The 14,165-nt window shown below is 52.6% G+C and overlaps 1 protein-coding gene across 9 annotated transcripts in view; it reads right to left on the reverse strand.

Annotated features, from left to right (window-relative positions):
* SEPTIN6 (septin 6) overlaps positions 1-8,505 on the reverse strand; it is a 59,400-nt gene extending 50,895 nt beyond the window's left edge. For 2 of the 9 annotated variants that reach the window (XM_059156671.1, XM_059156672.1), the window contains exons 1-2: positions 8,194-8,500; positions 2,296-2,447 (exon numbers count right to left, since the gene is read on the reverse strand). In XM_059156671.1, the coding sequence (XP_059012654.1) occupies positions 2,296-2,376 (81 nt within the window). In that variant the 5' untranslated portion in view covers positions 2,377-2,447; positions 8,194-8,500. Of the gene's footprint in view, positions 1-1,978; positions 2,124-2,295; positions 2,448-8,193 lie in introns of those variants that run through there. The other 7 variants (XM_059156669.1, XM_059156670.1, XM_059156664.1 and 4 more) reach the window with 6 other exon arrangements.
* Positions 8,506-14,165: the final 5,660 nt, after the last annotated feature.

Here is a 14,165-nt window from a genome sequence, read left to right on the forward strand (position 1 = left end):
CCTGCTTCTGTTCCCTCCTTCACTGTCTCTCTCTCTCTCTGTGTCAAATAAATAAATAAAATCTAAAAAAAAAAAAAAAGATACTTTCGGGTAGAGGGAATGTGGACACTGTTGCTTTTCTGTGTCTTCCAAATTTCCAACAATAGGCATCTTTTACCTTTTGGGGGGGGCAGATTTTATGTTTATAATCAGAGTAGAAAAATGTCATGTTTTCTTAAAGATTTTACGACGATGCTTTCCAAGACAAGAGAAGTAGCCTCAGATATTTTAGCAAAATCTTCAACCACAGCTACGAGAAAGGTGCTTTACATATAGATAATCAGAAAATCCAGTTAAGTAGTCCACTTTGGGGCATTTTTATTGTATGTAAACATTTATTTTCCCAATATGAGAACAAAGCCCTATTATTGTCCTCACTATAACATTATATATATATATATATATATATATATATATATATATATAACTTATTATACGGTATAACTTATTATTCTAAGGATTCATGGGAACAAGAAGTCAAATCACATATCCACAAACATCCAGAAAAACTGCTTGCTGCAGCAATCAGGTGGCTGAGAGCCCTCTCCACGGCCTCCAGTCGGGGAAGTGGACGCCACTGTATTATTGGCCCTAAGAACCACAAAAACACTGATAAGTTCCCAGAGATTATTTAAAAAAAAAAAACAAAAACAAAAAAACCCTCCAGTGTATCTCCCAGGCAAATGTCAGGATTTCCCTCCTGCCGATTAAGCCAGGCTAAGAGGAAACTGACAAGAGTAGCAATGCCCTGAACTGGGAGAGAGACGTTTGGAAGGGGGAGCCCTTTCCAAGGAAAGAGAAATCTTGCCCACCTGGGCCTTTCAGTGGGGAAGCAGCTTCAGGGACCCTGGGGAAGCACAAAGGAAACCATCTTTACCATGCAGGGAGAAGGCCCATTTTTGGCAAATCCAATAGAAGAAACTCTGGATTTTAATACACCAGATCAGTTCCTGAGTGGCTTTTCATTCTATAAAAGGATTCGCAGCAGGATTCCATTAAATGGCCAGCTCTCCTAGTGCATTTAAAATGGGATTCAAATAGACAGAAATTTAGCCGTCATGTACCTTTATAGGAAGACAATAGCTCACTACACCTATGGGCAGACCATCTGAACCGCTGTTTCTGTTCCGCTTACAGAGATCCTGCTGAGCTCAAAGCACAGACTTGCCTTTCCCTCAACTCTCTCCCCACCCTGCTCGCTCAGGAGTCAAAGCAGGGAAGAGGTGGAGTTCAAGTCGTCCACCTCGGACGGATATAGAAGCAGGCTAGAGCCTAAGAGAAATTAAGCTGGAGAACAAGGAAACAGAGGACCATACAGCGTCAGAGCTGGTCGCGGCCCTGAAGGCTCACCTACGCCAACCCGCTCATTTCGCAAAAGGGGAAACATTTCGCAAAAGGGGAAACTGTCTGAGAGCGAGGAAGTGACTTGGCCCAAGTCACGGAGGGGTTTGGGGCAGAGAGCGGAGGGGTGCAGGGCTCCCGGCCCTGGTGAGCGCAGGGCCGCTTTAAGGTGGGAAAGCTTGACTCCAAGTTGGCAGGTATTTTCTTTCAAGCTGCTAAAGTTCTGGGGGCATCGGGCTTGTGGCTTAAGGACAGTCAAGAGGGACAAGAGTCACAGATCACGACCTGGACCCCTGTGTGCTCACCGAGGTGGGTCTGGCCCATGGAGGGCAACTGAGGCAGTCTGATTTGGGCCTAACTAAGCCTGAGCCCCAGGGCGACCTAACCCAACTAGCCAGATTCTAGGTAAAAGCCAGTTCCATCTCAGGCCAGGGGCCACTCCTGCTGGTAGCAGGTCACCTTTCCCACATAAAGCCAGATTCCCTCCGGGCTGGGCTCTTTAAACAGAGTTTTCGAGGTGTTCTGGCCACTGTTATCTCTAATCTGCTTTAAAAAAAAAAAAAAAAAAAGAAAAGAAAAGAAAAAAAGGTTTACTCACAGGCCTCTGGATGAATGCCCAGCTGTCCTCTAGGGAGCCTGAATTTGCCTCTGCCTCCATCTGGTCTCATTTAAAGTGGATCTAAGAAAACCCAGTTCCTGCCTCCTCGCCGGTGCTCAGAGCCGGGGCCTCCGCTGGGAAAGGAAACTCGGCACCGCCTCACACCTCATCAGGGTCAGAAAGCAGAGATCTGTGGCTGTTACCCCAGGGCCTTCTTTAGGGGGCTCCAGGGGGCCCTGCCAGGAGAAACCTGAGCCCTGATCCTGTCTCCCACCTCCCCACCCCGGAAAAGGCCTGCAAATCTTTTCCCCAGTCACCTTTAAGTGAGTGGAACAGATGACCCAAGTCCAGGGCCAGCAAGGAGCACGCGGCATAATTCTCACCCTCCTTGAGCACATATGTGGCCTCCTTCCTCTTGTAGGCGGCGGAGAAACCCACGGTTTCAAATCCCAGCAGCAGAAGCCTCCTCCTGCCAAACCGAGGAGGAAGGGTCTGTGTTTCTAATTTATTCGGCTCCCCCCCCCCAGTTGTTACTTAAAATAATCCATCATTACACGGCTGGTGGCTCCAAGATTTTTATTTAAAGCAATATGGGAAGAAAGAAAAAAGAAAACCCACACGTAACCCATGACTGAGCTATCTGGGATTGAAGCGGAGTATCTTTTCACCATCACGGATCGAGGCATCCAAGGATAATCTTCTCTGAGCTACACCCTCCCCCCTACGGGTGCACTGGGGTGGGAAGGAATGCAGTGAAGAGAGGGGAAAGTTAGGGTCTGGCAGGATTTTTATTTCTTAGAAACTTCGCGAAAAGGGCAGGTTTGGTTGTTTTGAACGGATCTGTGTCATCCGGTGTGGGTCTCACTGTTTCAGCCACTAACCCTGTACCCATACAAGAAGAAAACACAAAGACTCGTCTGGGAAATATAGATGACAGCATTTGGAGACCGTTGAAAGAAACCTGTTCCACTTATCCATGGTATTCTCTTTCCTTTCTCTTCTCCTTCTCTTTCTAGAATGTGTTCCAAAGAGTACACACCACTTACAAGCCCTTCTCAGTTGTTCGCGCTAATATAAAACCATGGCTCTGATAATCCAGAAACCCAGGCAAGTCTAGAAATCAATCCTGTTTGGTTTTGGAATACCTTTTTCCAGGGGACTTATCTTCCTAATTAGTTTTGCTCAGGCTCCCTTACAGTGCACAAAGGGAGGGGCCCTGCTGGGTAACAAAGCCCGCAATTAACGGAAAATTTACAGCACAGGCTCCGCAAGGTAAATGCTATGCACATGACTGCAGATCAAAATCTCATTATACCATACAGACAAACCGCTCAGCTGTAATGCAGTTTTGTAATAAGAACACTGCTAACACTCAACATTTCCAGGATTTAGGAAATGAAAGGAAACGGGGATGATTCTTGCCTGTCATGGGAGGGGGGGTCGCTCTCAGAGGGCACGGTCCTGTGAATGAACAAATTTGTTCATGAATGAACAAATGAAATGCTCCTAGGCCAGGAGCAGAGGGAGAGCTCACCCATCTTCACACCCACCCCCTTTCTTAGCCAAAGCCCTCAGGAGGCCTTTCCAGTCACCCACCGCCTGCACTGGAGGTGGGATTGGGTCCGGCTGGTAATGAATTCTTACAGCAGGCCACAGCTTGGCTGTGTAGTACTGATCACAATGATAATTATATAGTTATTTAAGTCTGCCTCCACTACTAGATAGTAAACTCCCTGAGGGAAGGGACCGTATACCTTTGGTGGGACGGAACATTGTCATTTCCTGCCCTCCCCAGCTTTTTTTTCTTTTTAAAAAATAGTTTATTTATTTATTTGACAGAGATTACAAGTAGGCCTAGAGGCAGGCAGAGAGAGGGGGAGGGAAGCAGGCTCCCTGCTAAGCAGCGAGCCCAACTCCCGCCCAGCTTGTCTTGACCTGACCCCAAGGCAGGGGCTGAGCCACCCGCTTGCCCCATCCCCCCAGCTTTTTCTTTGGAAAAGTCTCAAACACAGAAAAGTCAGAAAATAGTACCATGATCAGCAATGGTTTAGATCACCTTGGTTTAGATTCAATGAATTCTAATATTGGAGGCCATGTGAATTTTCTTTTTATGTTTAAAGATTTACTTATTTATTTGAGAGAGAGAGAGAGAGTGCAGGAGTGTGAGAGCAGGATGGGGGAGGGCAGAGGCAGAGAGAGAATCTCAAGCAGATGCTCAGCTGAGCACGGAGCCCTCCTCCATGCCGCACTTGATCCCATGACCCTGAGATGATCATGATCTGAGCTGATAAGAGGAGATGGCTGCTCAACTTCCTGAGCCACCCAGGCACCCCAGCCATGTAAATTTCCCTCTGTGCTGTGTCCTCAGTGGAGGTATGGGTACATACTGGGGTTTTGCTCTCCCCGCTTGGAGCAGGGAGCTTCCAGGGGGAATGGAGGGTAAATGCCATTTGGTAGCAAGACCGGAATGCAGAGGCAGGCATCTGCCAGCCTGTAGGCACTTCCCCGGGTAGGGCAGAGTTAGTCCCTGCAAAATCTTTCATTAGGGAGAAAGACCATTCCCCGGCTGCCACCGGGGGACAGCATCACTGTCCACCTTGTGGGACTGGTTCAAGCCAGACTCAATGAGCTGTTCCTTTTACAGGCCAGCACTTAACAGTCTGGACCTAAAAATGCAACACTGAAAGAAACAGCTCAATGAAAAAGCCAGAAGATGCAGCCCCTGAGGCCTGCTGGGCTGTGGCTTTCTACGTGACCTTGGACGAGTCATGTACCCTTAAAGAGTATATATTAATAGCAGTCCAAGTCACCTCACAGGTAGGGGCTGGGAGTGGGGACAGCCCAAGAATCTTCTAAAGTTCTCTAATTATTTCACAATGTCCACAGTCTGTCTCTCCAACTATAGACCATAAGCTTAAAAGCTGGGCGCCTGGATGGCTCAGTCCATTAAATGTCTGCTTTTGGCTCCAGTCATGATTCCAAGGTCCTGGGATCATCCCAGATCCGGCTCCCTGCTTAGCAGGAAGTCTGCTTCTCCTTCTCCTCCCCACTCATGCTCTCTCGCTATCTCTGTCTCTCTTGTCTCTCAAATAAATAAATAAATAAAATTTAAAAAACAATTTTTTAAATTTAGGGTGCCTGAGTGGCTCAGTGGGTTAAAGCGTCTGCCTTCGGCTCAGGTCGTGATCCCAGAGTCCTGGGATTCAGCCCCCCCCACCCCCCCCACCCCCCCTACCCCCGCATGGGGCTCTCTGCTCAGCGGGGAGCCTGCCTCCTCCTGTCTCTCTGCCTACTTGTGATCTCTGTCAAATAAATAAATTTAAAAAAAAATTTTTAATTTTAATTAAAAAAAAAAAAAAGCCAGGAATTATGTCTGCTACTTTTTTTTTTTTTCTGGTCAAGTTCACCAGGGCTAGCCACAGTGCTGGACACTTATTGGTGGAAAGTCAACGAGTGGACACAATGGAGAAACGGTTTTGGCATGCAGAATCTTCGTGATGTTTGTTCAGATGGGACAGGATTGGACTGCGTACTCAAGAGCTGAACTTCCAAGCAGCATGCATGCCCAGAGAAGGGTCCTATCCAACAACTCCATGGCCTGTTTTAAGTCACTAATGATGTTACCTAACTAGCCATGGTGACCTTCAACTGATTCTGGAAAGAACACCTCCCCCGTCACGCACACAGCAAGAGTGCTGCTTGGATGGCACCATGTCTCAGAGCTCATTCAAAAGAACTCCTACGCTAGGCACACTTAAGTTGATTCTCCAGTCTTCTCTTCCCGAACCCTGGATACGTGGTCCTTGGAAGAAACAAGCAGCAACCAGACACGCAAGGTCTCCTGAGTTAATTCCATCTTGCCCTGGTGAATTACAACTTCTTGCAGACACAAAGGAGAGCAGAGAGACAAATGACACATAAACAAGAGCTTTACAGACTGGGGGGGGGGGGGGGCAAGGAGAGTGACGTCAGTCTTCCCAGAAACCCATTTATCCTGATAACAAGGTCTCAAGTGCTTGGGCTGCTCTTTCAGCTCTGGAATCTGGCTTACAATTATCCTCTTCATCATACAGTATAGGCAAGGCCAGCCAGAGCAAACTGGAACCACGCAAAGCAAACCAAAAGGCCCTAAATCACCCCCATCCACCACCACCCCCCCCCCCGTCTGCCAAACAAAGGGGACCTCTGGGTTGCCTCAATCTGCCTGAGGTGAAACACAACCTTCTGGAATGTTCCCCATTACGACATCTGCCCTGCAATCCTAATCCAGGCAAGGGGGACTGGTGAGGGAGCAAGGACAGGTCGATGCAAATTAATTAACTGACAAGAAAAATCATTAGTGTCCTTTTTGGTCACTAAAGACAGGGCAAGTGTAATCCAGGAGACTTAATCCCTCTACTTAAACCATGCCATCTCTAAAATGCAGGTAACAGGGAGCAGAAAAGCACTCTGGGAACCTTCAAAATGCTACAGCAATAAATATGACAGTGCCAATCTCAGAGAGAAGAGAATTCTATCAAATTCCATGATCACAGAGCCTTGTCTACCTACTCCTGGTCCTCCTGCATCATGACAATGTAAAGATCTGGTTCTGGGGTCTGCAGGGGTTGGGTAAGTTCAGAAGAAATCATCCTGCCCTTCCAGACAGAGATAAGAGGGTGGAAAAAATTCATATATATCCTGTGGAGAAAATACAACCAGATTCTGGATTCAGATTTTGAAAACAAAAACGAATCAATTTCAATTACAACAAATACCTAGAGGTTTGGGGTTTTTTTGTTTTTGGTTTTTTTGGTTTTTTGTTTGTTTGTTTTTGCTCTGGAATTACAGTGCATAGACTATTTCCCTAAATAAGTAAGCCACAAGGTTTAAAAACTTTTGTGTGTGTGTGTGTGTGTGGCTCGGAGATCTTCATCCAGTAGTATATGGTGTTGTGGGGTTCACCTACCCCTACTTCACTCTACCTCACCATAGAGTGAGTGAGGGTAACTGCGGGCTTCTGAAGACCTCCGATACCACGGAGGAAGAGAAAGGTTAGACTGTTCCCCCAAATGGAATCACCCCCTCCCTTTACAACCAAACTTCTGGTCTAAAAAAAAACCCAAACAAATATGGAGCCTCTGGTCACTTCAGTTATGGTTTCTCTGAACATCCCGGGCAGGAAAACTTCAGTTCTTTAACAGAAGGTTTTGTTTGTTTGTTTTTTGTTTTTCCAGAGTCTGTTGCCAACAAAATGAGACGGCACCGCTTTTGCAAGCCTCACACTTATTCTCCTGCGTCCCCATAGAAAGAAGCGGGCTGCACAGGTTTTGGCATACAAGCCCAGTTACGCGCAACACGCACCGGAGGCAGACCCCTAGGGGCTGGCAAACCGCCGGTCAAGGTATCCAGAAACATGCCAAAACACGCAGCCACCCCCTCCAGACCAGCGAGCTGCACACACACGCACACGCACACACGCACGCACGCACACACGGGACCCAGAGGCACCCGGCACAAGCAGAGAGGGGTTGGGACACAGGGACACACACCACGGAGGTGAGCGCCCACAGAGAAACAGGCGGACTCATCTAGGGTCACAGACAGCCCCGGCGCCGCCGCCCGCCCAGCAGGCACGAGTGCGCGCGCGTGCACTCGGACGCTTACGGTGATACACACACACACACACAGACGCAGTCACATATGTAATGCATATGGAGAAACCCTACCCCAGCCAGTCACCTCCCCGCCCCCCACCACCACCACTCACCGCCTCCTGCCCCGGGCTCACCCCAGCCCCGCGCCCCTCTTCCGCAGGAGGCCTGGGTCCCGGGGAGGGGGTTGCTGGGCGCAGGGGGGCGGCCCGACGGCCGGAGGAAGCGAGACCAGGGAGCCTGGGACCTCGAGGGCTGCGCGGCTGGTTCGGCCATTCATTCGGCAACGCCCCAGTGGCGCGGCGGCAGCTGCAGCGAGGGAGGCGGCGGCGCTCACTGCAGCCCTAGGGCAATGCAAGTTCAGCGGCCGGCCCGCAGCCTCCGCCAGGCCCCCTCATCCGTCCGCCACCCGCGGGGACAGGCTGGGGGAGTGAGCCGCGGACCCCGGGAGCAGAAGTCCCGCCGCGCCTCGACTCCTGGATGCTGCCCGCAACCCTCGCCGCGGCCGTGGCGGCGGCCAGGTCTCCTCCACCCTTCTCAGTCCCCCGGCCCCTGGCGCCGGCACCCCAGCCGGTCACTCACCACCTGGCGAGCTATATCGGTCGCTGCCATCGCTCCTGCGTCCGCCAGGGCTGCCACGGGTGCCGCCGCCACCAGAGCTAGAGCACAAGAAACAGCGGAGCTTCTCCGACAAAGAGAAAGTGTTACACTTCGGGCGCGACCAAGTCCGGTGGGGGGGAGGTGCGAGGGAGGGGCCCCCGCGCCGCTGCTCCAACCCCGACCTCCCCTCTATCGCCCACCCCCTCGGAAGTGGGGTATGGGGAGGGGGCGGATTTCACGCCCCGCTTCCCCCTACAGCGAACCCAGTTCCAGTTCTCCCTGCAACCTCAGCTGTAGGCCTTTGCGAAGGGGGGCGGGGGCTCCCCTCGGTGACCACGTCCTCTGCCCCCCCCGCCACTGGCTCCGTGGTACGTCCCGACCTCTGCTGAATTGTCACACCCCCCTGCTCTCGCCTTACATCCCAGAGTCCCCAGACCCCGGAGGCTGGAAGGGAGCCCCCGCCCCTCCCCCTCCCGCGCACAGCTTGGCGGCTGAGCTCTGCAGTCCTCCTCCCCCTCCTCCCAGCCCCCTGTACCCCCTCTTCCTCTCCACCGAGATCTCAGGGTGCTCCGATGGGAGCGCCAGCGGCTGGAGACGCGAAGCTCCTCTACACCTCCTCCCATCCCCCCCATGGCCCGGGAGGGGGCAGCTGCGGCACCTGCCGCTCCACAGTGGAGCTTAGATAGAGGGGGCAGTTGAGGGGATCCGCACTGCGGCCCCGCAACTGAGCTGTGACGTGCGGAGTCCGAGGCCCGCAGACTCGAGGTCCCCTTCTGCCCTGGGGTTTCCAAGCCTCGGATGCTGTAGGCTGTAAATTCGTGGAGCCGAGCTCACCACTCCTGGGTCCTTCATACGGACAGACCCCTCACTCCTCTCCCCACCAAGCCCTAGAAGCTCAGCGTGTGAGCGGGGGTTCAGACCACGACCCCCTTCTAGCGCCTGGGTCTCCAGGGAGTCTCAGAGGAGGAGCTTGGGGATGAAGACCCCCAGCTCTGTCGAGCGGGATGTGGGAGTGACCGGGAGCGGCCTCCGGTGGCTCTGTCCCGCCCGGATTTCCCCTTCACCTTCGCTCAGACCGGGAGAAGGCGGCCGGCGGTGCGCCGAGAGAGCGTCCGAAGGCAGAGGCTGTGCCAGCCCGCTTTCCTTTTCCTCCTGGCAAGCCGCCGCCGCGGGCCCTCTCACTCGCCCTCGGCACCTCTCCCCCTCTCCAGCCCTGACGCCCCCGACCCCTCCTGGGGAGTGGCCCCTTGCTGGCTCCCTAGGACTCGAGAACCTTAGCCGACTTGGCGTGCCCGAAGCCCTAGCTGGCGGACACTGCGCTCCACTCCTCCGCAAGGCTGGTGCCCTGGTCTCGGAGAGGTGCCCAGGCCCCCAAGTGGGACCCGGGACCTCAGGGGGGAGGCAGACCCGTGAGCAAAAGCCGGACAGCGACGTGGCCCGGATAGGATAGAGGAGGTGGTCCCACAGCGGCCCAAAGTCAGGAGCGGCTGAGGGGGAGGCAAGAGGGAGGAAAAGGAGAAAAACAGGAATCGGGGAGAGAGAAGAAGGGAGCCGATGCAGAAGCCCGGGCCTGGGGAGAAGGAAGGAAGGCAGAGAAATGGGGCGGCCACGTGAGGTGCTTTCCTGGCACTTGATTCCACCTGGGGGACAGAGCTTTTCACACCGCGTCAGGGGGCCCTCTAGGTGCGTGTGCCCCTTGAGAACAGGGACTCCACAAAATGCACCCCCAGTGCCTAGTTCGGGGTCTGGCACTCAGGAAGCTTCCAATTCAGCGTTTCCTGAGCAAGGGGGCGGAGGATTGGAATGGGAGGTGGGGGAAGGGGGCGGGTCCAGAAGAAAGAGACACAAGGAGGGGGTAGCACAGCCATGAAGAGCCAAGTATTGAGGGTGCCCCATTGAGGGTGCCCTCTGTGTGCCGGTCATCGCTCTAGAGACCCAGGAGAGGCCAAAAGAGAGGAGCCTGGCACAACCAGGGACCAGCACGGGGGCGGGGGGGAGACAGTGTGGGCCCTCGGGCATATGGTGATGGCAAGGAACAGGGGCAGCTGTAGTCTCCAAGGCCCACCAGGATGCTGGGGCAGGGCCTGGGGGAGGCGCCTGGCCCTGGATTGGGGTGGCAACGGGCGGGACCAGCGCTGTATTTGAGGAACCGCTGTAAGGCTGTGCCCAGACCGGATGGAGGCGGGGAGTCAGAGGTGACGGCCCGCCTCCCGGCTGGGTGTCTGTGAGGGAGACAGGTCCTCCCTGGCAAAGGCATGGCTGTGGTGGACAGAGAAGGGCCCAAGGTCACTAAATGATCAGGAAGTGGGACTTGGGTGGTGGCGGCACCAGAGGGGTGCATCTAGAAGCCAGAGACGAGAATGATACCCAGAGCATGGGAGGGGGCAGGGGAGCCAGGAGGGGGGCCTGATGCAGCTGGGCTTTCCAGGAATCCTGCCTGCTCCCTGGGGTACTGCCCACCCCCCAGCGCCCTAACGTCCCTCTACCAACTCTTCCCCACACACACCCCCGTTCCATCCCCCACCTTAGCACCTGGTGCTGCCCAAAGCTCGGTACATTTCTGCCCTTCCAGGAGGTATCTTAGCTCAGAATCCTTGGTGCCCTGCAGAAGTGATCCACTCCACCTGCCTGTCCCTAGGGACTCTCAGAACCTGGAAGGCCCCCTCCTCCAAAAATCTGGACTTCCAGACTGGAACCAAGTGTGTAATTCAAGTCTCCTGGAACCCTTTGGTCCCTCTCTGAGGTCTGCTTCTTCAAGCCCTTGCTAGGTCCTGGGCATCCGGGTTTCTGCGGGCTGTGGGGTGGTATTGACGTGGGACTAGGTGTGCATTTGTATATGTCAGTGTGTGTGTCAGCTATGCGTCTGTGTGTTTCAGCGTGTCAGTGTGTGTGTGCATTGGCTTGTATTTACTCCTTTTGTGTTCGTTGGTGTGTGTCTGCCAGTGTGTGTCTGTTTCAGTGTGTGTGTCTGTGTTGATGTGTATGTCAGAGTGTATTTTCAGTGTGTTGGTATGTGTGTAAAAGTGTGAGTGCCAGTGTTGTGTGCGTCCGAGTGGGTATGTGTATGTGCAGAGAGGTTTCAGCTCACTGTGTTCTGGGCTTTACATACCTCGGCCTCACTCAATACAGCGGGCAGATCACTGAGAGGCGTGGATTACAGCGTTTATTTCAACAAAGACCCTCCCGGACCCTCCCTGGGTTGGTGTCTCCCAGTCTTTGGTCCCGGGTTACCTGCCCAGGTACAGCGACAGCAGGAAGGCTGAGGCAAGAGGGCTCACAAGGAATCAGTTTCTTCCTTGAACGTCTGTCCCCCTTGATGAGTGCTGCAAAAGATCCGCTTCATGAAGAGGCGTGGTGGGCCCTGGGGCGCTGCTGTGAACCCATGACCATGATCCATGTGTTCTGGGGGGATCCCTCGGCCCCAGCGCGGTGTCTGGCCGGTGCTCAATCCATGTTTGTTGAGTGAATGAATGAACGGAAGCATTTAAACGTGCTGTTTTCAGTGTTTCCACTGTCCTTGAGCCCTGGCGCGCTCAGCGGTTTCCCAGGGCCAGCAGGTGACTGTCATTAGCATGCTAATGTTGTTTGTGGAACCAGACTGCCAGGGAGGGGAAATGGCTACCGTGCTACTTGGGAGTGGATCCTAATCAGAGCCAAGCTTTAGAAAGGTCAGTCCCTGCTGGGGTAGGGGAGTGGCTAAAACTGAGTGGGGAGGGAAAAGAGGGCGATGAAATGGAGCTAAGAGCTCAGGAAAGCTTTTGTCCTGAAATGGTGGCTTTATGGAAGGAGGAAGGGAGGGATAGTAGCATTGGGCTACAGAACAATCTGAAAAGATCAGGAAGTTGGAAGAGGAGGACAAAGCAAAGCAGAGGGGAAAATGATCTGGGATGAAACAAATCCAGATGTGCTAACAGAATCAGAAACTCAGTGATGGGGCGGAGTCAAGGCGAAGTAAGGATTCCTTTGTGCTTTATTCACCGCCGCCCCTGGTTTTGCACTGATGTATCCCAGTGGTTCTCGAAAATGTGGTCTTTGTCTAGCAGCATCCCCTAGGACGTTAGTAGAAATGCAAGTTCCCAGCCCCCACCCAAGACCTACTGAATCAGACCCTAGAGGGCTGGGACCCAGCAACCCGGGGGTTTGAACTTAACTCTGAAGTGTGAGAACCACCAGTTCATCTGAAATCTAGCCCACGGAGGGACGCGACACAGGACTGGTAAGGTATGGTAGGATACCGAGGGAAAAGCTTGGAGCCTGGGCTCCAGGAACGATGGCAGATCCTGGTGGATTTCTACATGGACAGCATAAAGTTACAGAGTCCGTTGGGTTGGGGAAGGGGTGCCAAAAAAGGGTACAGATGGCGCCCCTGTAGGGAGCTAGAAGATTCTAAAAGTAAACTTCACTCCCTTTGCAAATGTACTCACTTAATCCACAAATATGCCCCAAGTCCCTGCTGCATATCAGCCAGAGACCACAAGGAAAGGTGGGTGACGAGAATCCCTCCTGCGACCGACCGGAGGGAGCTCCCAGACCAGTTGGCAGATAGCTCCACAAACAAGCAGTGACGTCATCAGTCCGGAGCAAGACCTTGGGGAGATAGAGACCCAGAGAGATGGAGAAAGTCACCTGAAAGGACAGTCATTGGATAGAGTCTTGAAGAATGAGTAGTAGGTCATCTGATCATCGAGGGGGCAGGGGTTGAGGGAGGGGTAGGCAGTAGAAGAATGGTATTTGTAAAATCACAAGACAGCAACCATTTAGCAAATTCCAAGTCTCGGCCCCGGGGAGGTGAGGGGTGCTGTGGCTATAAATGAATCTGGAAGATAAGATGGGGTCCGATCTGGAAGCATCGCATTGGTCATGCCAAAGAGTTTAGACTTCCCATTCCAGAGTAAGGGTTCTCAAGTTGTGCTCTCCAGGGACAAGGCCTGTTCAGTCTGGAAACATGCCCGCCACAAATGGATGGATTCTCAGAGTGGGGGAAAAAATCAGATAATGGGTAGAAATTTCTCTATTTTAACTTTTTTTAACCATAAATTTCCCCTAAATCTTTGACAGATGCTCCTGCTTATCTGCTAGTGAGCAACAAAATGAATGAACAAGAAGCAAATGAATATTAAACAGACAATCCCAGTATTGATCGTGCTTAATTCAACAGTTTATTTTTTTTCATGGACATCTGTGTCTGTGGCTATGATTTCATATTGCACACACATAACGTGGACATATTTTCTGCTAGCAGAAGTATTCTTTTGAAAAGTGTTTTATTTCTTTTTTTTTTTTTAAAGATTTTATGTATTTACTTGAGAGAGAGAGAGACTGAGCGAGAGAGCTGCAGAGGGAGAGGGAAAAAAGCAGACTCCCGGGCGCCTGGGTGGCTCAGTGGGTTAAAGCCTCTGCCTTCGGCTCAGGTCATAATCTCAGGGTCCTGGGATCGAGTCCCGCATCGGGCTCTCTGCTTGGTAGGGAGTCTGCTTCCCCCTCTCTCTCTGCCTGCCTCTCTGCCTACTTGTGATCTCCATCTGTCAAATAAATAAATAAAATCTTTAAAAAAAAAAAAGCAGACTCCCCGCCAAGCAGGATGCCGGTTATGGCAGGGCTCGATCCCAGGACTCTGGGACCATGACCTGCAACAAAGGCAAACACATAATCTACTGAGGCCCCCCAGGCACCCCTCCTCCACAGTGCTTCTTATGGAGGCAGCGGCCTAGACCCCACCTTGGACCTGCTGACTCAGACTCTGCAGGGGTGGTGGTGGGGGGGAGCAGGTTTGTAACAAGCCTCCCAGGGGCATTGCTGGAGAACTGAATGGTCATTGAGCAGTGGCATGACACGATGACATTTGTGTCCACACAGGTCACTTGAATCACCACCTGAAGAACTGATTGAACAAGGGCATAGACGAGAGACCCAAAGGCCGGTTGGGAGGCTGCCCCAATAGTTCTAGGCTGGCT

The sequence above is a fragment of the Mustela lutreola genome, chromosome X (genome assembly GCF_030435805.1).
Source record: "Mustela lutreola isolate mMusLut2 chromosome X, mMusLut2.pri, whole genome shotgun sequence".
NCBI lineage: Eukaryota > Metazoa > Chordata > Mammalia > Carnivora > Mustelidae > Mustela > Mustela lutreola.